At 42.6% G+C, this 27,948-nt stretch overlaps 1 protein-coding gene across 15 annotated transcripts in view; it reads left to right on the forward strand.

Annotated features, from left to right (window-relative positions):
* The first annotated feature begins 6,015 nt into the window (after positions 1 to 6,015).
* The window catches only part of IPO5 (importin 5), a 69,223-nt gene continuing 47,290 nt past the window's right edge, over positions 6,016 to 27,948 (forward strand). Inside the window, exons 1-4 of one of the 15 annotated variants that reach the window (XM_054664809.2) lie at positions 6,075 to 6,177; positions 6,580 to 6,659; positions 15,619 to 15,741; positions 22,203 to 22,310. In XM_054664809.2, coding sequence (XP_054520784.1) covers positions 22,261 to 22,310 — 50 coding nt within the window. In that variant the 5' untranslated portion in view covers positions 6,075 to 6,177; positions 6,580 to 6,659; positions 15,619 to 15,741; positions 22,203 to 22,260. 15 annotated transcript variants of the gene reach the window in all.

Genomic DNA, 27,948 nt, shown 5'->3' on the forward strand with positions numbered 1-27,948 from the left:
CCTTTCCCTTCCTCTCTAAATGAGTTGCTTCATTTATATGTGAACACTTTAATTTTTCTTTTCTTTTTTTTTTTTTTTGAGACAGGGTGTCTCTATAGCCCAGGCTGGAGTGCAGTGGAGCGACCTTGGTTTACTGCAACCTCCACCTCCCAGGCTCAAGTGATTCTCCTGCCCTAGCCTCCCCAGTAGCTGGGATTACAGGCGCACAACACCACGACAGGCTAATTTTTGAATTTTTACTAGAAACAGGGTTTCGTCATGTTGGCCAGGCTGGTCTCAAACTCCTGGCCTCAAGTGATCCACCTGCTTTGGCCTCCCAAAGTGCTGGGATTATAGGCGCAGGCGTGAGCCACCGTACCCAGCTAAAAATATTTTTTCAGTTGGATTTTTTCTTTTTTCTTTTTTTTCCCCCAAGACATGGTCCCTCTCCATTGTCCAGGCTAGAATGCAGTGGGGTAATCACAGCTCACTGCAGCCTCAACCTCCTGGACTCAAGCGATCCTCCTACCTCAGCCTCCCAAGTAGCTGGGACTACAGGTGTGTGCCACCACACCTGGCTAATTTTTTATTTTTTGTAGAGGCAGGATATTGCTATGTTGCCCAGGCTGATCTCAAACTCCTGGGCTCAGGCAATCCTCCTACCTTGGCATCCCAAATTGCTGGCATGAGTCACCATGCCTGGCCCTAAGTTGTATTTTTAAAGCCTGCAGGCTCAACATTCAAAAAACTAAGACTAATGATATTGAAAGGGAAATAAGTATGTACCTGTTTGTATGTGGATAGATGTGGTGTTAGGTTTAGGAGTTAGAGTAAAAAGTTATGACTACTTCAGGGGCACCTAAAGGCACCACAGTTAATCACTTGAACACAATATAAGCTCATTGAATATTTTAAGAAATAAGGACAAACATTTTTCTTCCTTTCTCTTCCTTTTTTTTTTTTTTTTTTGACAGAGTCTTGCCCTGTCACCCAGGCTGGAGTGCAATGGTGCGATCTCGGCTCACTGCAACCTCCGCCTCCCAGGTTCAAGCAATTCTCCTGCCTCAGCCTCTCAAGTAGCTGGGATTACAGGCACCCGCCACAACGCGTGGCTAATTATTTGTATCTTTAGTAGAGATGGGGTTTCACCATGTAGGCCAGGCTGGTCTCGAACTCCTGACCTCGTGATCCACCCACCTCGGCCTCCCAAAGTGCTGGGATTACAAGCGTGAGTCACTCTCCCGGCCCCCTTTCTCTTCTTTTAAACAAAAAACAATGTACATTATTATCCATCACTAACACGGATACCACTGCCCTTAATAGTATAATGGAATTAAAAGAAATGTCCTAGGCCCAGCCTGGTGGCTCACACCTGTAATCCCAGCACTTTGGGAGGCCAAGGCGGGTGGACCACCTGAGGTCAGGAGTTTGAGACCAGCCTGACCAACGTGGTGAAACCCCGTCTCTACTAAAAATACAAATATTAGCCAGGCGTGGTGGCGGGTGCCTGTAATCCCAGCTAGTGGGGAGGCTGAGGCAGAAGAATCACTTGAAACTGAGAGGCAGAGGCTGCAGTGAGCCAAGATCATGCCACTCCACTCCAGCCTGGATGACAGAGTGAGACTCTAAAAAAAAAAAGAAAGCAAGAAAGAAACCTAAAATAATGTTAACTGAAGGACAACATATCAACATATCTAAATGATCATCAGAGGGTGGACATTTTAGAAAAAGAAAAAAAAAACAGACAATGGGGTTTTCTGATTATCCAAGATTCTCACAGCCCATCTATGGCTACGTGAAGTGAAATGAATAAAAGGCAAATAAGGCCACTCATATGGTTTGACTGTGTCCCCACCCAAATCTCATCTTGAATTGTAACTCCCACAATTCCCATGTGTCATGGGAGGAACCTGGTAGGAGGTAATTGAATCATGGGGGCAGGTCTTTCCTGTGCTATCTCATGATAGTGAATCAGTCTCATGAGATCTGATGGTTTTAAAAAAGTTTCCTGGTCGGGCGCCGTGACTCACGCCTGTAATCCCAGCACTTTGGGAGGCCAAGGCAGGGGGATCACCAAATCAGGAATTCAAGACCAGCCTGGCCAACATGGTGAAACCCTGTCTCTACTAAAAATACAAAAATTAGGCCAGGTGCGGTGGCTCACACCTGTAATCCCAGCACTTTGGGAGGCCAAGGCAGGTGGATCACCAAATCAGGAGTTCAAGACCAGCCTGGCCAACATGGTGAAACCCCGTCTCTACTAAAAATACAAAAATGAGTCCAGGCGTGGTGGCTCATGCCTGTAATCCCAGCACTTTGGGAGGCCAAGGCAGGTGGATCACCAAAGGTCAGGAATTCGAGATCAGCTGGCTAATATGGTGAAACCCCATCTCTACTAAATATACAAAATAGCTGGGCATAGTGGCACACACCTGTAATCCCAGCTACTCAGGAGGCTGAGGCAGGAGAATCGCTTGAACCCAGGAGGTGGAGGTTGCAGTGAGCCAGGATCGCATCGCTGCACTCCAGCCTGGGCGACAGAGTGAGACTCAGTCTCCAAAAAAAACAAAAAAAAAAACAAAACTTAGCTGGGCATGGTGGCATGTGCCTGTAATCCCAGTTACTCGGGAGGCTGAGGCAGAATTGCTTGAACCCAGGAGGAGGAGGTTGCAGTTAGCTGAGATCACGCCACTGCACTCCAGCCTGGGCGACAGAGCAAGACTTTGTCTCAGGAAAAAAAAAAAAGTATCCCTGCACAAGCTCTCTTCTCCTGTCTGCCGCCATGTGAGATGTGCCTTTCACCTTCCGCCATGTTTGTGAGGCCTCCCCAGCCATGTGGAACTGTGAGCCCAACAAACCTTTTCCTTTTGTAAGTTGCCTAGTCTTGGGTATGTCTTTATCATCACCGTGAAAACGGACTAATAAAGCCACAATGCAAAATATCCACCATAGTGCTCTCTATATGTGACTTTCTAGCCTACCCTTATCCACCATGGTGATTCCTATTCAGTATTCCACTGGTTGTGCCTGCTGATGAAGAAATCAATGTATATTCCCCTAAATCCTGTCTTTGGTGTAGGTTTGGAATGCCCAAGGATCAGCCAGTGCAGTCAGGTCTGCTGGCACCTTCTAAAAAACCAAGTGATATGGTTTGCCTGTGTCCCCACCCAAATTTCATCTTGAATTGTAGCTCCCATAATTCCCGTGTGTTGTGAGAGGGACCCGGTAGGAGATATTTGAACCATGGGGGGAGTTTCCCTCATACTGTTCTTGTGATAGTGAATAAGCCTCACGAGATCTGACGATTTTTAAGAGGTTTCCCCTTTCACTTGGTTCTCATTCTCTCTTGCCTGCCACCATGTAAGATGTATCTTTTGCTTTCCACCATGACTGTGAGGCCTCCCCAGCCACATGGAACTGTGAGTCCATTAAACCTCTTTTTCTTTATAAATTACCCAGTCTCAGGTATGTCTTTTTTTTTTTTTTTTTTTTTTTTTTGAGACCAAGTCTTGCTCTGTCACCCAGGCTGGAGTACAGTGGCACAATCTCGGCTCACTGCAACCTCCACCTCCTGGGTTCAGTGATTCTCCTGCCTCAGCCTCCCAAGTAGCTGGGACTACAGGCACCCACGACCATGCCCAGCTAATTTTTCTATTTTTAGTAGAGACAGGGTTTTGCCATGTTGGCCAGGGTGGTCTCGAACTCCTGACCTCAGCCTCCCAAAGTGCTAGGATTAGAGGCATGAGCCACTGTGCCCAGCCACGGTCTTTATCAGCAGCATGAAAACAGACTAATACACCAAGCAACTGGTCAATGTCATAGGCACTAGAGAAACTTCTAGGATTTGTTCTTTTAAAATGTTCTTCAGGAAGGGCACAATGGCTCACCCCTATAATCCCAGCACTTTGGGAGGCCAAGGTGCTCCCAGCTCACTTGAGGCCAGGAGTTCAAGATCAGCCTAGGCAACACAGTGAGACCCTCCCCCAATGCACCCCCAACCCAACGTCCACAAACATTTTTTTAGAACATTAACCAAGTATGGTGGGGCATGCAGTGAGCCATGATTGCATCACTGGACTCCAGGGTGGGTAACAGTGCAAGACTGTCTCTAAAAAAAGAACTAAAAAATAAACAAATACGTAACTAAATAAAATGTTCTTCATACATTTTGCAGTAACCTTGTAACCATTCAATCACTGATTCTGAATCTATGTAAATTCTGGTATCAGACCCTTGGTAAGATGCTTGAGCAAAATGCCATGAAGACACCTGCCCATAAGCCAAAATGTTAGAAGTCAGGTGCAGTAGCGAGCTCCTGCAGTCCCGACCACTTGGGAGGCTGAGGCAGGAGGATCTCTTGAGCCCATAGTTCGAGACCAGCCTGGGCAACATAATGAGACCCCTGTCTCAAAAACAAAAAAAGAACCAGTGACATAGGATGAGGACGAAGAAGCAAGGAATAGTGCTGAAGAACTTTCAGGATATGCGGGGTGACACTAGAAAGTGCTTAGACATCACACGTTACCAAGAAAAAAATGTGACCTATACAAAGGAGTCTGCACATGTCCTATGAAACAATTTAAAAATCAAAAATAGGCCGGGTGCGGTGGCTCATGCCTGTAATCCCAGCACTTTGGGAGGCCAAGGTGGGCAGATTACGAAGTCAGGAGATCAAGACCATCCTGGCTAACATGGTGAAACCCTGTCTCTACTAAAAATATAAAAGTTAGCCGAGCATGGTGGCACGTGCCTGTAATCCCAGCTACTTGGGAGGCTGAGGCAGAAGAATCGCTTGAACCAGAGAGGCAGAGGTTGCAGTGAGCCAAGATCACACCAGCCTGGGCAACAGAGAGAGACTCTGTATCAAAAAAAAAAGAAATAAATAATTACAAAAATGGAGTTTGGCTTTAATTAATGATCTGAATTAATAAAAACAACAAAATGCTAGGCCAGCGTAGGGGATCATGCCTATAATCCCAGCACTTTGAGAGGCCGAGGCAGATGGATCACTTGAGGTCAGGAGTTCAAGACCAGCCTGGCCAACGTGGTGAAACCCCGTCTGTACTAAAATACAAAAATTATTCGGGCATGGTGGTGGGCACCTGTAATCCCAGCTACTTGGGAGGCTGAGGCAGGAGAATTTCTTGAACCCGGGAGGTGGAGGTTGCAGTGAGCCGAGATCACGCCACTGCACTCCAGCCTGGGCAACAGAGTGAGAATCTCTCTCAAAAAAAAAAAAAAAAAAAAAAAAAGCTAAATGTACAAAGCTAGGGCATTGAGAACCACGAGAATACAGGGCAAAATTGATGTTAATCTGTCATATAATAATTTAATTACATCCCATAAATATCTACAATTTTTTATTGTTTATTTTTTGAGACAAGGTCTCACTCTGTTGCCCAGGCTGGAGTGCAGTGGTGCAATCACAGCTCACTGCAGCTTCAACCTCCCCAGGCTCAGATGATCCTCCCACCTCAGCTTCCTGAGCAGCTGGGACTACAGGTGTGCACCGCCACACGCATCTAATATTTGCATTTTTCATAGAGATGGGGTTTTGCCATGTTGCCAAGACTGGTCTTGAACTCCTGAGCTCAAATGATCCTCCCACCTCGGCCTCCCAAAGTGCTGGAATTACAGGCATGAGCCACCCCGCCCAGCCAATATTTATAATTATTACATGTCAACTAAAATAAAAGAAAAAGTAATTTAATCACAAACCCAGTTGACATAAATGTATGTAATATGGAATTTCCTGTTGTTTCCATACAAATTTATCTTTGTCTATTTGAGAGATCAATTTCTCTTTTCAGTATTGAGTACTGAATAGAATCAAAATCTGTGGGTAAAGAAGCTACTCAGACAGTTTCAAAACTGAATTTGATGACACATTTGTACCCAATCTGAGTGGCCCCCAGCAACATGGGTTTTGAGTTCTCAAAGGCCAATAGATAGCTCCCTTTCCTTTCCACAGCTTTGGGAGCTTGGGCTACCCTGTAACGTCTAAATGCCTGTGCAGTGTGGGCCCGTGAAGCTGGCAGGGTGGGCAGCATAAACAGCCACCAGCAGGAGCCAGCTGACCTCCTGCGTGTCACAATAGCAGCCAGGTGTCTCCACGGTGACGTCTCTGAGCCAGGAGGTCGGAAGTGTGGGACTGATGACCTCCCACAACTGGAGCAGCCGGGAACAGCTCTGACCACAGTAAGTCATCCCAAAACCTCACATTCAGATGAAACCATTTAAGAATTTCATCTGCACTGAGGAACAATTTAGCGTGATACTGGAGGGAAAGAGTTTCCCTGTGAGATCCAGGAGGTCCCTTTAGCTCGTCTCCTGACGTCACCACAGTCATACCCAAGAGGAAGGAAACGTCAGAGACAATGATTTGGAGAACATTCTACACAAAAACCAAGTATAAAACAATGACGATTTCATGACGGCTCATTGTTCTTTGGTATTGTGCCTTACGTGAGCTGGGGACTAACTCTGTATCCTTAAGGAGGCATCACTTGATTAGAGTTGCCCAAAAGAATGTGGGTTATTATCCTAAAGGTCTGTGTTGCCATCCTGAAACAGTCAGAAATGAGTTTTTATTTCACTTAGGTGGTTCCGGGGAGAAGCCTTTCCAGGACCCATGTGTAGGCACAGCTGTTTTCCCTGATCAGGATACTTGCAGCACTCAAGTGAGTCTAGAATTATCAGATTTTGTTCTGTCTCTGTTCACTGTGACTTCTATTCTTTATTTCCTTTAAAACAAAAAGCTCCTGCTATTTTCTCCTATAATTATGATATCTGTTTCTTGATCATTTTACCTTCTATTCACCAATTAATTGAAATCCAACCCATCAGGATTATCTACCCTGCTTTCCTATAGGGAAAATAAAAAGTGCTTAGAAGCAGTCTGATTTTCACTGTCTTTAATTTCTCAAATCTCAAGATGTTCCGTTTAAAATCTTTAGAGTATCTATTTTGTCTTCTGTACATTATGGTTGTATTCCCTCAGAGGCCGAGTATATTTTATCTTAGTTTTCAGAGATCACTAAAGTCAAGTAAATGAAGGAAAACAGAATTCATTTTCATTATGGGAAAACAAAATCAATCCCTAAGTAGTCAAAAGATTACTTACTTAAGGAACCACCTGGTTAACTTCTTCTCCTAGAATTTAATCCCCTAACTAGGGGTAAAAAAGGCTCATTGTCATCTTATAAAGTATTAGATACCAGGGACTTGTCAAATGCTAATGCCTTTATTATAGAATGTTTAATTTAGACCTTCCTAAACAGTTTTGCTTTCTTCCGTCATTTGTCTGTGATGGAACCTCAAAGACACTAACTAGTATGCGAGACAGATTTGTGTTGGAACATTGTGTTAGCTTTCCAGTAGAGTTAAAACTCTGGAATGCAATTATAAACCTCCAAATGAAAAATACCGGCCGGGCACAGTGGCTCACACCTATAATCCCAGCACTTTGGGAGGCTGAGGTGGGAGGATCACTTGGGCCTAGGAGTTTAAGGTCAGCCTAGGCAACATAGTGAGACCCTGTCTCTACAAAATATAGAAAAAAGTAGCCAGTTATGGCGGAATGCATCTGTAATTCCAGGGACTCAGGAGGCTGAGGTGAGAGGATTCCTTGAGCTGGGGAGGTCAAGACTGCAGTGAGCCATGACTGTGCCACTGCACTGCAGCCTGGGTGACAGAGTGGGACCCTATCACAAAAAAAAAAAAAAAAAGAAAAATACCTAAGTGGCCAAATACCTTATAAAGTTCATGCATGCTACTCTACAGGAAATATCCTCAGCTGTCTTCTCTGTGCTGAGTTCATATGCTCTTGTGCCTAGTTCATACATGCTTGGTCATCTGCCTTCCAAAGCACACAGCAAACCAGATGATGAGAGCAGCTGACAAGTGGAGACAGTTGTCATTTTATGTTGGCAGCTACAATAAATGACACTGTCTGATGGAGAAAATGAGCGGGGAAAACACTTCCAAAACACAGGCAGAAATATAAGAGTTGAAATCCCAGAGTTCCAGAACAATTTCACCTCAGGGCAAGCAAGCCTAAGTGGCCTGTGTATCCACCACTCTACCACAACCCAGTGACATAACCGACTTGATGGTCCTCAGACGCCGGAGCTGGGAGGATCCCCTAGGGTGCTGCCCAACTCGCCCCAATTTACAGATGAGGAAATGGAGGCCTCAGGAAGCATTGACAGCCCAGTTCAGGATCACAGCTAGTTAAGGGGGAAGATGCAACTACAGTCAGGATCCCCTGATCCCAAGGGCCAACTTCTATCCTATACGCCCCACTCTGGAAAGGTGAAAAATAATTCAGCATTTTGGCCAGGCGCAGTGGCTCATGCCTGTAATCCCAGCACTTTGGGAGGCCGAGGCAGGCGGATCACAAGGTCAGGAGACCGAGACCTTCCTGGCTTAACACGGTGAAACCCCGTCTCTACTAAAAATACAAAAAATTAGCCGGGCGTGGTGGCGGGCACCTGTGGTCCCAGCTACTCTGGAGGCTGAGGCGAGAGAATGGCGTGAACCCAGGAGGTGGAGCTTGCAGTGAGCTGAGATCGCGCCACTGCGCTCCAGCCTGGGCGACAGTGCGAGACTCCGTGTCAAAAAAAAAAAAAACGAACAAAAAATAAATAAATAAAAATAATAATAATTCAGTGTTTCAAAAGGTTTCAAAAGGCCAGTAAGGAATTAATACATGTTTAAAGAATTTTCTTGACAAAATGGTTGAAGGCTTATTGGTTACATATGAGAATTAAATGAGATAAAGCATAGAAGATTATCCCTCAAACACAGAAAGAAATCAAAATGTTGTCAGTTATTATTATAACTTAAAAATCTGATATATAAAAAAGTGCTTTTTTACAGAAGTCAGAAGAAAGTAGGTTGAGCATTTTTAATACTAATCTTTTAAATACCTTTGCTCTGCCAGAAAATTAATTTTCATAAAGCAATACATTGTTGGATCTCACCCTTAGGAAGGTCTTCCCTGGGCACCCTATTTTAACAGTACCCCATCACCTCTAGCTCTTTGATTTCGTATGCTTTATAACCTATTACCGTATGAAACTAAAGATATGTATAAAATCTTTTCTCTAAAGTTTCTCCTAAAGTTCACAGCTAAAATACTATGATTTTCTTCTGGTTTTTAAATAGTCCTCTTGTTAGAAAAGATTTAGCCCTTATCCTCAATCTCACAGCCACTAAATAGTCAATTCACACAAGCCAAGTGATTTGTAAAATAGGAGTCTCTGCAAACTGAGTCCAACCAGCTTGAATAATAACATCATAACATAATGGGATCCCTTTCTGGTGGTAGTGTCCGGGACCAAATACCAAAATTCCTATTTTAAGCTGTATTAAGATTTTCTAAATGTAGCTATGTTTCAAGAGAAAATGCTTGGTCTATGGATAGCTGAAGCCATGTAAAACAAGCATTCTTATCACATGGGTCCAATATCGCTGATTTTACATGGCAGATAGACCTTAAAACGCATTCCTACTTTTCCCACTCCCTCCCACATTCTTTAAAAGGGTAGGGTTTATTATCTCTCTGAATACTCAAATGAAAACTTAAGTGTATAAACAAAACTAGAAAAATCCTTAGATTAAGATGGGAGGAAGATGGTCTTTTGACCTCTTAATATTAGTTCGATCTAACATCTTTTTTTTTTTCTATTTTTTGAGACGGAGTCTCATTTTGTTGCTCAGGCTGGAGTGCAGTGGCGTGATCTCAGCTCACTGCAGCCTCCACCTGCCAGGTTCAAGCGATTCTCCCACCTCAGCCTCCTGAGTAGCTGGGACTACAGGCCTACGCCACCATACCTGGCTAATTTTTTTTTTTGTATTTTTTGTAGAGACAAGGTTTCACCATGTTGGCCAGGCTGGTCTCGAACTCCAACCTCAGGTGATCCACCTACCTCCCAAAGTCCTGGGATTACAGGCATGAGCCACTGCACTCAGCCTGATCTAAGTTCTTTAAATGATCATTCCATATTGTTAAACAATGTTTCTAAGTGAGAGGTAGAGAATTATATTAGATGGTAGGAGGCCTGAATGGTTGAAGACAATTTAGAGAAAACTAGTTATTTCGTTGGCACAAAGTAAATCCTACTACTCCTGAAGTATAAGAAAAAATAAAAATAAAAACAATAAAAATAAACAATTCTTTGATCAAATAATTTTTTTAATTGACTTGTTCTGATCATTAGTGCCTACTTGTTCAGCCCACTATCCTTACATGCATTAGTGGATTCCTTCTCTTTTTTATCTCTGAAGATTTCAGAAGTAGATCAGTGGATTCCTTAAATGTTAAAGAAACCCTGTCTTCTGTAATCCCAGCTACTCTAGAGGCCGAGACAGCAGAATCGCTTGAACCCAGGAGGTGGAGATTGCAGTGAGCCGAGATCGCACCACTGCACTCCAGCCTGGATGACAGAGTGAGACAGAATGAGACTCTGTCTCAGAAAAAAAAGTAAAGAAAGAAACCCTTGCAATCAGAAAGAAAAAGAGAATTAGAACTTAAAGTGACTAATGTTAAATATACTATTATATTTGGACTATATATAAACTAGAAACCTCCAGGGCCTGGCCTCAGGTGGAGTTGTCTTGCAGCTGATTGCTTGGCTCTCTTCTCTCTTCCCAACCTGATGTCATCCACTTCCACAACTTTAAATGCCATGAAAGTGATGGCTTGCCATTTCCAGCCCTGCCCTCTTCCTGGGCTCCATTGTCCCTCTATCCTCAGCCACGTGGCTGTTTCCTGTGTACCACAAAAGTGCCACGAAGGAAACCCAGCTCTTCTCTCCAGACCTTACCCCAAACACCTCCTTCTCATCTTAATAGCATCATCAGTTGCTCAGTCACAAAACCTGGGCATTCTTGATCTCTCCCGACCTCACCCCCACCATCGGGAGAGGACTCACCAAGAAATTCCAGAAGCTTAAGTGTCAGGGACTCTCCTTTGCTCAGGACCCTCTATCTCATTTTGTGTTACCCCATTGCAGGGTCCTCTATCTCATTTTGTGTTTAGTTTTTATTTTTCTTATGGAAGGCCCTCAAACTGTATGATTTAGGCCTCACAAACCTTGGATCGGCCTCTGCACCCTCTGTCCAGCTCATTTCCAAAAGAAAACTATCTCAAAAAAAAAAAAAAAAAGAAAGAAAGAGAAAAGAAAACCATCTAAAACCAACCACCATGAACACTGTTGATTGCTACCACCTCAGTCCAAGCCCCACCCCACCCCACCCCACACTGCAGCCAAGATGATCTTTGAAAGTTGAAAGCTTCTCAGGTCAGATCTCTTTCTTAACCCTCCACTGGATTCCCCTTTCCCCTAGGACAAGTCACACTACAAGAGGCAGGACACGGTGGCTCACACCTGTAACCCCAGCACTTTGGGAGGCTGAGGCAGGTGGATCACCTGAGGTCAGGAGTTCAAGACCAGCCTGGCCAACATGGTGAAACCTCGTCTCTACTAAAAATACAAAAATTAGCCAGACGTGGTGGCGGGCACCTGTAATCCCAGCTACTCGGGAGCCTGAGGCAAGAGAATTGCTTGAACCTAGGAGGCAGAGGTTGAAGTGAACCAAGATCATGCCACTGCACTCCAGCCTGGGTGACACAGCAAGACTGTGTCTCAAAAAAAAAGAGAGAACAAGTCACACTACAGAACCATCACAATGCCCTAGTAGCAGAACACGCTGCTGAACTATCAGGGTGCCCTGGGTGATCTGGCCTCTGCTGGCTTCCCAACCCTCTCAGCTTTAGCTATCCCCTTCTTTCCTTTCTGGAATACCCCAACTTGTTTTTGCCTCTGTCCTTCGTATTGTCACCTCTGCTTGAGAGAGCCTCCTCCATTTCTTTATTTGCCTCATCTTTCATTGTCACCTCCTTTCAAAAGACTGTCCCTGCAGGGCACGGTGGCTCACGCCTATAATCCCAGCACTTTGGGAGGCCGAGGCGGGTGGATCACAAAGTCAGGAGTTCAAGACCAGCCTGGCCAACATGGTGAAACCCCGTCTCTACTAAAATACAAAAAACAAAAATTAACCGGGTGTGGTGGCGGGCGCCTATAGTCTCAGCTACTTAGGAGGCTGAGCCAGGAGAATTGCTTGAACCCGGGAGGCGTAGGTTGCAGTGAGCCTAGATAGCGCCACTGCACTCCAGCCTGGGTGACGGACTGGGACTCTGTCTCAAAGAAAAGAAAAAAAAGACTGTGTCCCTAGGGTATGACCCCACCCCAAATCCAGTCATTCGTGATCCCATTATCTTCTTTTTTCACCTATAACTATATGCAAGTATCTTATCAGTTTACTTGTTTATTATCTGAATTCTTTCAAAAGAGCTAAGCTCCCTGAAGGTGGGAACCCTGTCCGCATGCTCACCATGGAATCCCCACAGCCTAGCAGCACCTCCCACAGAGGGGTGCCTAATATTTTTCTAAACAAATGAATGAAGGAAATGTTCATTAAACAAATACTACTGCAGTTAAATGTGGCATCAAGCAGTACCACACATAGGATGCATGGAATTGAAGCCTATGAACCATTATAAGGTCCCTTTCATTTGTTCCCCATTAACTATGGATGACTGAAAATCCATGCTGCCAATAGCTCCAACTATGAGATGCGGATCGATGTCACAATTCAGACTCCATTATGTATGTCCTCACAATGCAGGAGGTGAAATGTGTATGTCATGTGTCCAAATTGTAAGATACTTGCTGTAAGTAGCAAAAAGATGGGAAGGAAAGTCTACCGGCCAAATCATATCTGAATCTCCCCATTCTCCCTCTCCACAAATATTGGTTTAGGAATTCTCCGAGGTTTGAAGGTTATGAATGGTTATCACTCAAGGATTCGGAACTAAGGTAAAAATACCGTGAATGATAGGGGAAAAAAATCACTAATTGAGGTCTAAATCAATATCCTTCAGCTCTCTAAGGAAATGTATTTTTAATATAATAGCTTTATTGAGACATTCATACACCATAAAGTCCAAATTTTACTTTTTTATTTTATTTATTTGGTTTTTTTTTTTGAGATGGAGTTTCACCCTTGTCACCAGGCTGGAGTGCAATGGCATGATCTCGGCTCACTGCAACCTCCACCTCCTGGGTTCAAGCAATTCTCCTGCCTCAGCCTCTTGAGTAGCTGGGATTACAGTCGCGCACCACTACGCCCAGCTAACTTTTGTACTTTCAGTAGAGACAGCGTTTCACCATGTTGGCCAAGCTGGTCTCGAACTCCTGACCTCAGGTGATCCACCCGCCTGAGCCTCCCAAAGTGCTGGGATTACAGGCATGAGCCACCTCACCCAGCCTAAAGTTCAACCTTCTAAAGTGTACAATGGAGTGTTTAGTATATTCAGTGGGCTGCACATTCATCACTATCACTCTTTCCTCACCCTAAAAGAAAACTCCATACCTGCTAGCACTCACTGATTCCCCTACCCACCCCATGCCCAGGCACATGGCAAGCACCAATCTACTGTCTATGGATGTGCTGATTCTGGACATTTCCCATAAGTGGGACCAAAAAAATGTGTGGTCTTTGTGTCTGATTTCTTTCAGGCAGTCTAATGAGTTTAAGGTTCACTCATGTTGTTACATGTATCATTACTTTATTCTTTTATTGTGAAGTAATATTTCCTTGTATAGTTAGATGACATTTTGTTTATCCATTCACCAGTGGATGGACAGTTGAATTGTTTCCACTTTTTGACTGTGGTGAATAATGTTGCCATGAACATTCATGTACAAGTTTTTGTGTCGACATATGTTGTCTTTTCTCTTGCACATATACCTAGGAGTGAAATTACTAAGTCAAATGGTAACTCAGGCTGGAGTGCAATGGCAGGATCTCGGCTCAACGCAACCTCTGCCTCCCAGGTTCAAGTGATTCTCATGCCTCAGCCTCTCGAGTAACTGGAATTACAGGCGTGCGTCACCACACCCAGCTTATTCAGACTGTTCTCCAAATTGGCTGTAACATTTTATGTTCCTATTAGCAAAGTATGAGCGTTTGAATTTCTCCACATTCTTGTCAACACTTGCTGTTGCCTTTTTTATTAAAGCCATTTTATTGGGTATGAAGTGGTATCTTACATTGTGGTTTTGATTTGCATTTCTCTAATGATGAATGATGTTGCACATCTTTTCATGTGCTTATTGGCCATTTGTATATTTTCTCTGGAGAAATGTCTATTCAAATGTTTTACCCATTTTTTTAATTGGGTTGTCTTTTTTTAATTGAGAGTAGGGCTTTTTAAATATTCTGGATATAAGTCCCTTATAGGACATATGATTTGTGGCCAGGCGCAGCGGCTCACACCTGTAATCCCAGCACTTTGGGAGACCAAAGTGAGTGGATCACTTGAGGTCAGGAGTTCAAGACCAGCCTGGCCAACACGGCGAAACCCCATCTCTACTAAAAATACAAAAATTAGCTGGGCGTGGGGGCGCACACCTGTAATCCCAGCTAATCTGGAGGCTGAGGCAGGAGAATCACTTGAACCTGGGAGGCAGAGCCTGCAGTGAGCTGAGATCATGCCAATGCATTCCAGCCTGGGTGACAGAGTGAGACTTTGTCTCAAAAAATATACATTATTTGCATATATTTTCTCCCATTCTATGAGTTGTCTTTTCTCTTTCTTGATGGTGTCCTTAAAAGCACAAAGGTTTTAATTTTGTGAAGTTCAATGTATCCATTTTTCTCTTCTGCCTTTTGTGATTTTGATGTCATAGCTAAAAAATGATTGCCTACCCCAAAGCGATGAAGATTTAGTCCTATATTTTCTTGTAAGAATTTTATAGTTTTAGATCTTACATTTAGTCTATGATCCACTTTGAAGTTTTTATGACGTGAAGTATGGGTCCAGCTTCATTCTAACGCATGTGGATATCAAGTTGTACCGGCAACAATCTTTCCACAGTGAACAGTCGTGGCTCCTATATTAGCCAGGGTCCTCAACAGAAAATAAACCAATAAGAAATAGATGGATGGGCACAGTGGCTCACACCTGTAATCCCAGCACTTTGGGGGGCCCAGGCAGGCAGATCACTTGAGGTCAGGAGTTCGAGACCAGCCTGGCCAACATGGTGAAACCCCTGTCTCTATTAAAAATACAAAAAATTAGCTGGGTATGGTGAGGCACATCCGTAGTCCCAGCTGCTCAGGAGGCTGAGGCACAAGAATCACTTGAGCCTGGGAGGCAGAGGTTGCAGTGAGCCAAGATTGTGCCACTGCACTCCAGCCTGGGTGACAGAGTGAAACTGTCTCAAAAAAAAAAAAAAAAGGTAGATAGATAGATTTATTTTAAGGAATCTGCTACATAATTATGAGAGATGGAAAGTTCAAACCCTGCAGGGCAGGCTAGCAGGCTGGAAATTCAGGTTTGAGTTGATGTTGCAGTCTTGAGTTTGAAATCTGAAGGGCAAACCAGCAGGTGGAGATTCGGGCAAGGTTTCTGTGCTGTGGTCTTGTAGCAGAATTGTTTCTTCCCCCAGAAACCTCCATCTTTGCTATTAAGGCCTTCAACTGATTAGACGAAGCCCACCCACCTTGTGGAGGGTAATTTGCTTTAGTGAAAGTCAACTGATTATAAATGTTAAATTGTATCCACAGATACTTTCCCAGCAACATCTAGACTGCTGTTTGACCAAACAACGGGGCTCCAACAGCCTAGCCAAGTGAAACATAAAATTAACCATCACAGTATCCTTGTCAAAAATCAGTCTGACAACACATGTAAGGTTTATTTCTGGAGTCACTATTCAATTCCATTGATCTATATGTCTGTGCTTATGCCGGTAACACTTGTGTCTTAATTATTATAGCTTTTTTTTTTTTTTTTTTTTTGAGACGGAGTCTAGCTCTGTCACCAGGCTAGAGTGCAGTGGTGGAATCTCAGCTCACTGCAACCTCCACCTCCTGGGTTCAAGCAATTCCCTTGCCTCAGCCTCCCAAGTAGCTGGGACTACAGGCACGCACCCTCACGCCCGGCTAATTTTTTGTATTTTAGTGGAGATGGGGTTTCACCATGTTGGCCAGGATGGTCTCGATCTTCTGACCTCATGATCTGCCCGCCTCAGCCTCCCAAAATGCTAGGATTATAGGTGTGAGCCACTGTGCCCGGCCATTATTATAGCTTTATAGTAAGCCTTGAATTCAGCAACTGTTAATCCTTTGAATTTTGTTTTTTTTTTTTACTGCTTTGGTTACTCAGAGTCTCTTGCAACTCTAGATGAATTTTTAGAATCAGTTTGTCCAATTTACACTCCCACCAACAGTGTAAAAGCATTCCTATTTCTCCACAGCCTCGCCAGCATCTGTTGTTTCCTGACTTTTTAATGATCACCATTCTAACTGGCATGAGATGATATCTCATTGTGGTTTTGATTTGCATTTCTCTAATGACCAGTGAGGATGAGCTTTTTTTCATATGTTTGTTGGCAACATAAATGTCTTCTTTTGAGAAGTGTCTGTTCATATCTTTTGCCTACTTTTTGATGGGGTTGTTTTTTTCTTGTAAATTTGTTTAAGTTATTTGTAGATTCTGGACATTAGCCCTCTGTCAGATGGATAGATTGCAAAAATTTTCTCCCATTCTGTAGGCTGCCTGTTCATTCTGATGACAGTTTCTTTTGCTGTGCAGAAGCTCTTTAGTTTAATTAGATCCTATTTGTCAATTTTGGCTTTTGTTGCAATTGCTTTTGGTGTTTTAGTCATGAAGTCATTGCCCATGCCTATGTCCTAAATGATATTGCCTAGGTTTTCTTCTAGGGTTTTCATGATTTTAAGTTTTACATTTAAGTCTTTAATCCATCTTGAGTTAATTTTTGTATAAGGTGTAAGGAATGGGTCCAGTTTGTGTTTTCTGCATATGACTAGCCAGTTTTTCCAGCACCATTTCTTTCTTCCTTTTTTTTTTTTTTTTTTTTTGGAGAATGAGTCTCGCTCTGTCACCCAGGCTGGAGTGCAGTGGCGCGATCTTGGCTCACTGCAAGCTCCGCCTCCCGGGTTCATGCCATTCTCCTGCCGAGTAGCTGGGACTATAGGCACCTGCCACCACACCCAGCTAATTTTTTTTTGTATTTTTACAAAAAAAAGTAGAGACGGGGTTTCACCGTGTTAGCCAGGATGGTCTCGATCTCCTGACCTCATGACCCGCCCGCCTCAGCCTCCCAAAGTGCTGGGATTACAGGCGTGAGCCACCGCGCCCGGCCTCCCAGCACCATTTCTTGTATAGGGACAGTGTGGCGATTCCTCAAGGATCTAGAACCACAAATACCATTTGACCCAGCAATCCCATTACTGAGTATATACCCAAAGGATTATAAATCATTCTACTGTAAAGACACATGCACACGTATGTTTATTGCAGCACTATTTACAATAGCAAAGACTTGGAACCAACCAAATGCCCATCAATGATAGACTGGATAAAGAAAATGTGGCACACGTATACCATTGAATACTATGCAGCCATAAAAAAGAATGAGTTCATGTCCTTTGCAGGGACATGGATGAAGCTGGAAGACATCATTCTCAGCAAACTAACACAGACAAACAAACAAACACCACATGTTCTCACTCATAAGTGGGAGTTGGACAATGAGAACACATGGACACAGGAAGGGGAACATCACACACCAGGGCCTGTCGGGGGGTGGGGGACAAGGGAAGGGAGAGCATTAGGACAAATACCTAATGCATGCAGGGCTTAAAACCTAGATGATGGGTTGATAGGTGCAGCAAACCACCATGGCACATGTATACCTATGTAACAAACCTGCATGTTCTGCACATGTATATCGAAACTGAAACATTAAAAAAAAATCAGCTTGTCCATATCTGAAAAACAAAGGCAATTGGAATTTTAATTGGGATTACCTTGAATCTATAGATTAAGGGAGGGAGGTATCACCATCTTAATAATATTAAATCTCCCAATCCATGCATATAGACTGTGTTTCCATTTATTTAGATCTTCTTTAATTTCTTCCAACAATGTTTTATAATTTTCAGCATACAAGTTCTACAGTTCTGTGAAAGTTACTGTTACTTTGTTACTGAGTCTTATTCTTTTTTGATGCTATTGTAAATAAAACTGTATTCTTAATTTCATTTTCAGATTGTTTATTGCTAGTGTATGGAATTACAATTGATTTTTATATATTGATCTTGTCTCCTGCAACCTTGCTGAACTTGTTTTGTTTGTTCTAATAGTTTGTGTGTGTGTGTGTGTGTGTGTGTGTGTGTGTGTGTGTGTGTGTGTGTGCTTGTGTGAATTCCTTAGGATTTTGTCTATACGAAATCATGTCACTTGTGAATAGAGATAGAACTTCCAGGCCGGGCATGGTGGCTCATGCCTGTAATCCCAGCACTTTGGGGCAGCCGAGGCAGGTGGATCATGACATCATGACAGAGATAGAAACCAGCCTGGCCAACATGGTGAAACCCCATCTCTACTAAAAATACAAAAATTAGCTGGGTGTGGTGGCTCGTGCCTTAATCCCAGCTACTCAGGAGGCTGAGGCAGGAGAATCGCTTGAACCAGGGAGATGGAAGTTGCAGTAAGCCGAGATCTGCACTCCAGCCTGGGTGACAGAGCAAGGCCCCCTCTCAAAAAAAAAAAAAAAATAGAACTTCCAGTAAAATATTGAGTAAAAATGGTGACAATAGACATTCTTGTCTTGATCTCAGGGAGAAAACATCCAATTTTTCTCAACTAAATATGATGTTAACTGTGAGTCTGTCACAGATGGCTTTTATGAAGTTGAGGAAATTCCTCTTTATTCCTAGTTTGTTGAGCGTTTTAATAATGAAAAGGGATTGGATTCTGTGAAAAGCTTATCCTGCATCAATTGAGATGCTCATATAGTTTTTACACTTTATTAATATGGTATATTACATTGATTTTCATATGTTATGCCAACCTTTCATTCCTGGGATAAATTTCACTTGATCATGGTAGATAATCCTCTCTATATGTTGTTTAATTCAGTTTGCTAGTATTTTGTTTAGAATTTTTGTGTCGATATTGGTCTATAGTTTTTTTGTTTTTGGCAGCAGGGCACAACTGGCCTTATAAAATGATTCATTACGTGTTTACTCTGCTTCTATTTTCTGACAAAGTTTGAGTAGGAATGGTGTTAATTGCTGTTTAAATGTTTGGTAAAATTCACCAGTAAAGTCATCTGGTCTGGGATTTTTCTTTGTGACTTTTAAAATTACTAATTCAGCTGGGCGCAGTGGCTCACACCTGTAGTCAAAGCACTTTGAGAGGCCGAGGGAGGTGGATCACTTGAGGTCAGGAGTTCAAGACCAACCTGACTAATACAGTGAAACCACATCTCTACTAAAAACACAAAAATTAGCCGGGTGTGGTGGTGTGTGCCTGTAGTCCCAGCTACTTGGGAGGCTGAGGCAGGAGAATTGCTTGAACCAGGGAGGCGGAGGTTGCAGTGAGCTAAGATCACGCCACTGCACTCCAGCCTGGGTGACAGAGCAAGACTCTGTCTCAAAAAATAATAAAATAAAATAAAATAACTAATTCAATAGTTTTACTTGCTGTAGATCTATTCATATTTTCTATTTCCTCGTGAATCACTTTTGATTTGCATTTTTCTAGAAATGTGTCCATTTCCTCTAGGTTATCTAATTTGTTAGCACACAATTGGGTACAGTATTCTCTTATAATTCTTTTTATTTCTGAAAGCTGGGTAGTGATGTCTCCTCTTTCATTCCTGATTTTAGTATTTGAGTCTCCTCTTTTTTTTCCTGGTCAGTAGAGCCAAAAGTTTGTGAATTTTGTTGATCTTCTCAAAGAAACAATTTTGGGTTATTTTTATTTTCTCTTTTTTAATTTTCTATTTCATTTATTTCCTTTTAGTCTTCTTTCTCTTTTTCTTCCTCTTTCTTTCTTGCTTTCTTTCGGCTTGTTGTAGATTTAGTTTGCCCTTCTTTCTTTAGTATCTAAGGAAGTAGGTTATTGATTTCTTCTTTTCTAATTGATAAGGACAGCTCTAAGTGTCCCTATGAGCATTGCTATCACTGCTATCCCATAAATTTTGGTATCTTATATTTTTGTTTTCATTCATCTGAAAGTATTTTCTGTTGGTTTGTTTGTTTGAGTCTCGCTCTGTCGCCCAGGCTGGAGTGCAGTGGCTCGATCTCAGCTCACTGCAAGCTCCGCCTCCCGGCTTCATGCCATTCTCCTGCCTCAGCCTCCCAAGTAGCTGGGACTACAGGTGCCCACCACCACGCCCGGCTAATTTTTTGTATTTTTAGCAGAGACGGCGTTTCACCATGTTAGCCAGGATGATCTGGATCTCCTGACCTTGTGATCCGCCCACCTCGGCCTCCCAATATGCTGGGATTACAGGCATGAGCCACCGCGCCCAGCTCAAAGTATTTTCTAATTTCTCTTGTGATTTTTTTCAATATAGAGAAGGGGTCTCACTCTGTCTGTCACCCAGGTTGGAATGCAGTGGTGCGATCATTGCTCACTGTAACTTTGAATTCCTGGGCTCAAAGGATCCTCCCACCTCAGCCTTCCAAAGCACTGTGATTAGAGACATGAGGCACCGTGCCAAGCCATCTTGTGATTTCTTCTTTGACGCACTTGTTATTTAGGAGTATGCAGTTTAATCTCTTGTGAATTTCTCAAATTTCCTTTTGTTCTTGATTTCTAATTTTATTCTGTTGTGGTCAGAGAACATACTTTGTTGGTTTCAATCCTTTAAAATTGACTGAAGCTTGTTTTACAGCCTAACATATGGTCTATCCTGGAGAATGTTCCATATTCACTTGAGGAAAATGTTTACTCTGCTGCTTTTGGGTGGAGTGTCTTACACTTGCCTTGTAGGTGTAGTTGGTTTATCTTATTCTTTGTCTTCCATTTATTATTGATCTATCTAGTTATCCTATCCGTTATTGAAAGGTGGGAACAGAAGTCTCAAACTATTTTTGTTGAATTATCTATTTCTCCCTCAATTCTGTCAGGTTTTGCTTTATGTATTTTGGTGCTGTTAGGCACATGTGTTTAAAACTGTTCTATCTTCCTGATTGAATTTTTTATTATAAAAATGTCCTCTTTATCTCTAATGACATTTTTTGTCTTAAAATCTATTTTGTCTAAAATTAAGAGAGCCATTCCACCTGCTTTTGTTTTTTGTCTTTTTGAGATGGAGTCTTGCTCCGTCACCCAGGCTGGAGTGCAGTGGCACCATCTCGGCTCATTACAGCCTCTGCCTCCCAGGTTCAAACAGTTCTCGTATCTCAGCCTCCCAGGTAACTGAGAGTACAGCCGCCTGCCACTACACCCAGCTAACATTTGTATTTTTAGTAGAGACGGGGTTTCACCATGTTTGCCAGGCTGGTCTTGAACTCCCGACCTCAAGTGATCCACCCACCCTGGCCTCCCAAAGTGCTGGGATTACAGGCGCCTGCCACTACGCCTAGTTAACGTTTGTATTTTTAGTAGAAACGGGTTTTCGCTATGTTGGCCAGGCTGCGTATCTGCTTTTGAATACTGTTTGCATGGTGTGTCTTTTTCTATCCTTTTACTTTCAACCTATTTGTGTTCTAAGAAAAATCATTTAACTTAGAAATGAAATCTTTCTGCTAAGTATATATATATATATATATATATTTTTTTTTTTTTTTTTTTTTTTTTTTTTTTGATACGTAGTCTCGCTCTGTCACCCAGGCTGGTGAGCAGTGGCGCGATCTCAGCTCACCGCAAGCTCCGCCTCCCAGGTTCACACCATTCTCCTGCTTCAGCCTCCCGAGTAGCTGGGACTACAGGTGCCCGCCACCACGCCCGGCTAATTTTTTTTTATTTTTAGTAGAGACGGGGTTTTACCATGTTAGCCAGGATGGTCTCCATCTCCTGACCTCGTGATCCGCCTGCCTCGGCCTCCCAAAGTGCTGGGATTACAGGCGTGAGCCACTGCACCCGGCCTCTGCTAAGTATATTTTTATTTCAGGTATTAAAATGCAACAAATGATTTTTAAAAATCCATTTACCACTTTTAAATGAAAACAACATCAAGAAAAGGTATTTTTATTTTCTCCAACTCTTAACCAGTCTTTGATTCAACTGATAAGGATTTATTCTTCAAAATCAGATGTGATTTTTAAGAATATCATCTTCAAAATTAAGTACCATCTAATGGTCCACCATTCTGTTTCTGTCACATCAGCAGAGGAAAGAAATTCCTAAGGGAACACTGCTCAGAAAGTACTGCAGCATGTCTTCAAATGCCTGAGGATCAAGCTGGAAAACTAGAAGCAACAGAAAACACAATAAGGTAACTGATTTCACCTGGGGAAAAGTCACTTCCTGTTTTGTTTTTTTTAAAAGAGACAAGGTCTTGCCATGTTGCCCAGGCTGGTCTCGAACTCCTGGTCTCAGGCAATCCTCCCACCTCAGCCTCCCAAAGTGCTGGGATTACAGGCGTGAGCCATCACACCCAGCCAAAAGTCACTTCCTAAATGTCAATGTACAAAGTATGTAGGACACCTATGTGTAGCTAGTTGGCTATTTTATTCTCTAGCAAAGCACTGCCCAATCGAAATATAATATGAGCCACAAATACAAATCACATATGCAATTTTAAAATTTCTAGTAGCCATATTTTTAACAAGTAAAAAAAAGTGAAATTAATATATTTAACAATAGTTTATCAATAAATATAACTAATATATTTTATTTAACACAATATATTAACATTTCTACATGTGACCAATATAAAATTGTTATTCTTAATTTCCTACTAAGTCTTTGAAATTTACTGTGTATTTTACACTTAAAATATATCTCAGGCCAGGCTCAGTGGCTCACGCCTGTAATCCCAGCACTTTGGGAGGCCGAGGCGGGTGGATCACGAGGTCAGGAGTTCGAGACAAGCCTGGCCAAGATGGTGAAACCCCGTCTCTACTAAAAATACAAAAAAATTAGCCGGGCATGGTGGCGGGCGCCTGTAATCCCAGCTACTTGGGGGGCTGAGGCAGGAGAATCGCTTGAACCCGGGAGGCAGAGGTTGCAGTGAGCTGAAATCGTGCCACTGCACTCCAGCCTGGGCGACAGAGTGGGACTCCGTCGCAAAAAAAAAGAAAAAAGCATATCTCAGTTCAAACACGCCATATTTCAATTGGTCAACAGTCATAATGGCTAGTGGCTACCATAATGAGCATTGCAACTGTAGCATTGAAAGCCAGAAATAGCCTTTAAATAGCTCCGTGATAATCAAATCAAGCTTGATTTTTTTCTTAACCACAATTATGATGCATTCCTGTAACATGACCACTTATATAATGAGAATATAAAAATGCAATAGTCTAACAGGTAGATGTCCAATCAAAATTAAAGTTACAAATTTTAGAGGTTGCAATCTGTATTAGCAATCACAGCCACTATCTCTTAAGCATTTACTCTGTGCCCGGCACTACTGCCAGGTATTTTAATCAGTAGTAAAAAATACTTCTATTACGCCCATTTCAGAGAAGAAGAAACTGGGCTTGAGACAGGTTACCTTGGGCAAGATCACACAGCATGTAGGTTGTGAAGCTATCATTTGAACTTGCACATTGGCCGGCTCTGGAGCCTCTGCTCCCAGCCTCCCTAAAATGAGTCCCTCCACCTGCAGATATCCACTGAATCTCAAATATAAAACTAAGAAAGGGCGCAAAAGAAAACAATCAAGTCAAAATTTCCCTGCCTGTGTTCCATTCCACAATTTACTGAGGGCCTATTGTGCACAGTGTCCTTCAGGATTGTTAGGGTCCCACTTGCCCCTGGCTGAGGTGCACTGACTGTATGTAACAGACTGCTTCAGAGCAGGAACTTGAAAGTTTTGATAAAAAGCAGTTGAAAAAAATGTGAATATTTCAGCATATTTTCAATAATTTTTCAACCATTCAAACTTTTTTTGCTGGCTCTTATCTAGGCAACAGAAAACATCAGTATTAGAGTCAGAAGTCTTACTTATCAGCCAAGTGTCTATTGAATATCTGTAATCCATTCCATACACTATTTCACTCTGCACAATTGGGAGACTAATAGAAAATATGCAAGTAGATTTTATATAAACACAAATGTGATGCACATGACTATGCATCAGCTGCAGCCTTAAGTGTAATTACTTGTTTAAGGCCAGGCGCGGTGGCTCAAGCCTGTAACCCCAGAACTTTGGGAGGCCAAGGTAGGAGGATCGCTTGAGCCCAGGAGTTCAAGACTGTCCTGGGCAATATAGCAAGACCCCATCTCTAAAAAAACAAACAAAAAGAGTAATTACTTGTTTAAGGTCACATTTAACTCCCAAATCCATCTTACTAATAAAAGAGATAATTATTGAGTATCTACTTATGCAGACACCATACTATGTGAATTTATATATATTATCCTAACTTTCAAAACACTCCTATGAAGAACTATCATTCCAATTTTACAGATGAGAAAACAAAGCCAGCATTCTTTTTCATTGTACCAGGTTAATTATTAACAAAATAATAATGCCATCAGCTTACATTGGTGTAGTTACAGATTATAACACTTTGATTTATACCATCTAAGTTGACCCTCATAATAAATTGTGATATCAAGAGCATAGCGCTTACAACTACCAAAATAAGGAGTCATAGAGACTCGAGACAACTTAAAACAAAATTAGATTATTCACTTGGGAGAATCTTATGTTATTTGCATTCAGCACTCTGCAAACCAGAAAGGGCAGACAAAACCAAATTCTATCCCAGTTGAGAAAAGCTTTCACAGAGGTCTTACAAGCCTAACTTCTCCAACCTTCTCCCACTTCCAGAACACACTCCCATCAACATGGGAGCCCATAAAACTAAGAGCAGTAGTGGGAGAGATTCTGATGCTCTCTAGTTAAGGAGCCTGGTCTCCTGCAGTATTACAAATAGGTCATGCCCAGGCTGTGCAGTACTTCCTAACAGCAAAAATCCTAAACTACCTAGATTTCAAGTAGCAGTTGAGAGAGACTTTGTTTTCTTTCCCCCAACCTCACCCTTTTCGTAAAGGGTTGCAAATGCTCCAAGCAAATTTGCCTCCAGCACTTAATGGAAGTAGTGCCAAGTCTAATAAACTGCAAGGGAAAGGAGCTGGCCATTCACAAGATAAACCACTAAGTACATTACTTCGGGGCAGTTTTGTTTTTGTTTTTTTATTTTAATGCGGCCAAAGCAAATGGCAGCGAATACGGAGTAAGCAAAACTCAAAGTTTTCTATCCTTGCATTTTTACTTCCAATTATAAGTTAATGCTAGAAGAACTTTTATGATTAATAATATACTTTTTATTATCCCCATTTTATAGATGAGAAATTGAGGCTTAGCGACATTAAGCACTCAAGGTTACACAGCTAGTAAGAGACTAAAGATACAAATCCCCTAGACTCAAGTTCAAGGCTCTTTACCTTCCACCATTTGATCTCCTTGGGAAATAAATAAATCTATACTCCTGCAGGCTGCTTTTATGGAATATCTTAGTTATTTTCTTTTATCTTCTTTTTTTTTTTTTTTTTTTTTTTGAGAGGGAGTCTCACTCTGTCACCCATGCTGTAGTGCAGTGGCATGATACTGGCTCACTGCAACCTCTGTCTCCTGGGTTCAAGCGATTCTCCTGCCTTAGCCTCCAGAGTAGCTGGGATTACAGGCATGCGCCACCATACCCAGCTGATTTTTTTTTGTATTTCTAGTAGAGACGGGGTCTCGCCCTGTTGGCCAGGCTGGTCTCAAACTCCTGACCTCAGGGGATCCACCCGCCTCCCAAAGTGCTAGGATTACAGACGTGAGCCACTGCACCCAGCCTCTGAGTTATTTTCTTATAAGAAAATGATACTCTTATAAACAATAAGGACACTGTCTATGGGAAATGGGCTTCTAAGTGCAGTAAACTTCCCAGAAGGCTGAGCATTATAAACTCTTCAAAATGGCAAGCCTGCTACCGAAAATACAGTCCCCACCTAGGAGGTTTTCTGGACACCAGAACCAGTCTCCATTGTCAGGACATCTGCTATCTACCCCAAGTTTACTGGAATTTCTCCCGTTTTGGGTGGCGGGGTGGTCTCTTCATTCATTAACCTTAAAATTCTTCTCCTTCCCTTTTGATTGGATATTTAAAATGTTAAAATAAGGCTGGGCTGTGATTTCGTGTTCTAGCAGTTGATGTCACCACTAATACAAAATTGTTTTGTTTTTAGCCTGCCTGAAATAATCTTAGGTTTACGCTTTGCCTCGTTAAAAAACAAGCTCCTAGCCGGGTGTGGTGGCGGAGGCCTGTAATCCTAGCACTTTGGGAGGCCAAAGTGGGAGGATCGCCCGAGCTCAGGAGTTTGAGACCAGCCTGGGTAACAGGAAGACCCCATCTCTACCAAAACTAGAAACATTAGCCAGGTGTGGTGGCTTGTGCCTGCAGACCAGCTACTTGGAGGGGCTGAGGTGGGAGGATCGCTGGAGCCCAAGAAGTGGCGGCTGCAGTGAGATCACACCACTGCTCTCCAGCCTGGGCAACAGAGTGAGACTCTGTCTCAAAATAATAATAATAACAATAATAATAATAGTAACAAATATCTGCAAACTTGATTGGAATTTCTATTATTTAGTAACTATTAAGCAAATATATGTAACCTACAGACTCATTGCCAATAGAAACACATACCGCAACAGGTGTTAAAAAGTAACTGGAGATCGGGCCATGCCCTAAGCAGCCTCTAGGCAATTTATCATATTTCACTGTTAACCTAGTCATTTGAATGAGTTGTTTTTGTCTGAAATTCTTTTTTTTTTTTTTTGAGACGGAGTCTTGCTCTATCACCCAGGCTGGAGTGCAATGGCACGATCTCGGCTCACTGTTACCTCCGCCTCCCAGGTTCAAGTGATTCTCCTGCCTCAGCCTCCCAAGTAGCTGGGATTACAGGCGCCCACCACCACCACACCTGGCTAATTTTTGTATTTTTAGTAAAGACGGGCTTTCACCATGTTGGCCAGGCTCGTCTCGAACTCCTGACCTCAGGTGATCCGCCCACCTCGGCCCCCACAAAGTGCTGGGATTACAGGCGTGAGCCACCTTGCCCAGCCTGTAATTCTTAAAACCTTAATAACCTTGGCTGATGATGAAACCTCCTCAGAATCCAGACACCCCAACCACCCACAAAAAAAAAAAAAAAAAAAAAAATCAAAATCAAACAAAAAAAAGCTGCCCCAAAGTAATGTGCATAGTGGTTTGTCTAGAAGAAATAACGTGGCATAAGAATGAAAACTTGTCACATCTAAGAAATATAAATTCAACAAAGATAGGTCTGCAGACCTCCTGTAGAGAACCCATCATTGTCATGGCCCAAAACTTTCTAAGAGAATTTTCTCTAGGAATCAATTAGAATCCTTTAGAAAAAAATCTTGGCTGGCCATCCCAATTGCACGTGGATCCCAGGGCTCAGCCCAGATTCTGAACACAGTGGCCAAGATTTAAAATCATTCACCAAAGAGCAAATGTTTTGACTTTCAAAGAGCAGAACTGCAGCAGAATAGCCAACAGGAAATTAAATTCCCTAAGTTAAATACTATGTACTGCCAGCAGTGTAGAACTACTCTTCCATCTCACCCAGTATGAAACCTCCTCACTAGAGATGTAGTGTCCCTTTGGGGCAGAAATGAATTGTTTTTGTACCTGGGCGCAGTGGCTCATGCCTGTAATCCTAGCACTTTGGGAGGCCGAGGCGGGGGGAGGGCGGGGGGGGCTGGTATCGCCTGAGGTCAGGAGTTCGAGACCAACTGGGCCAACTTGGTGAAACCCCGTTTCTACTAAAAATACAAAAAAGTTAGCTGGGCATGGTGGAACATGCCTGTAATCCCAGCTACTTGGGAGGCTGAGGCATGAGAATTGTTTGAACCCGGGAGGCAGAGGTTGCACTAAACCGAGATCGCGCCA

Source organism: Pan troglodytes, chromosome 14 (assembly GCF_028858775.2).
Source record: "Pan troglodytes isolate AG18354 chromosome 14, NHGRI_mPanTro3-v2.0_pri, whole genome shotgun sequence".
Taxonomy (NCBI): domain Eukaryota; kingdom Metazoa; phylum Chordata; class Mammalia; order Primates; family Hominidae; genus Pan; species Pan troglodytes.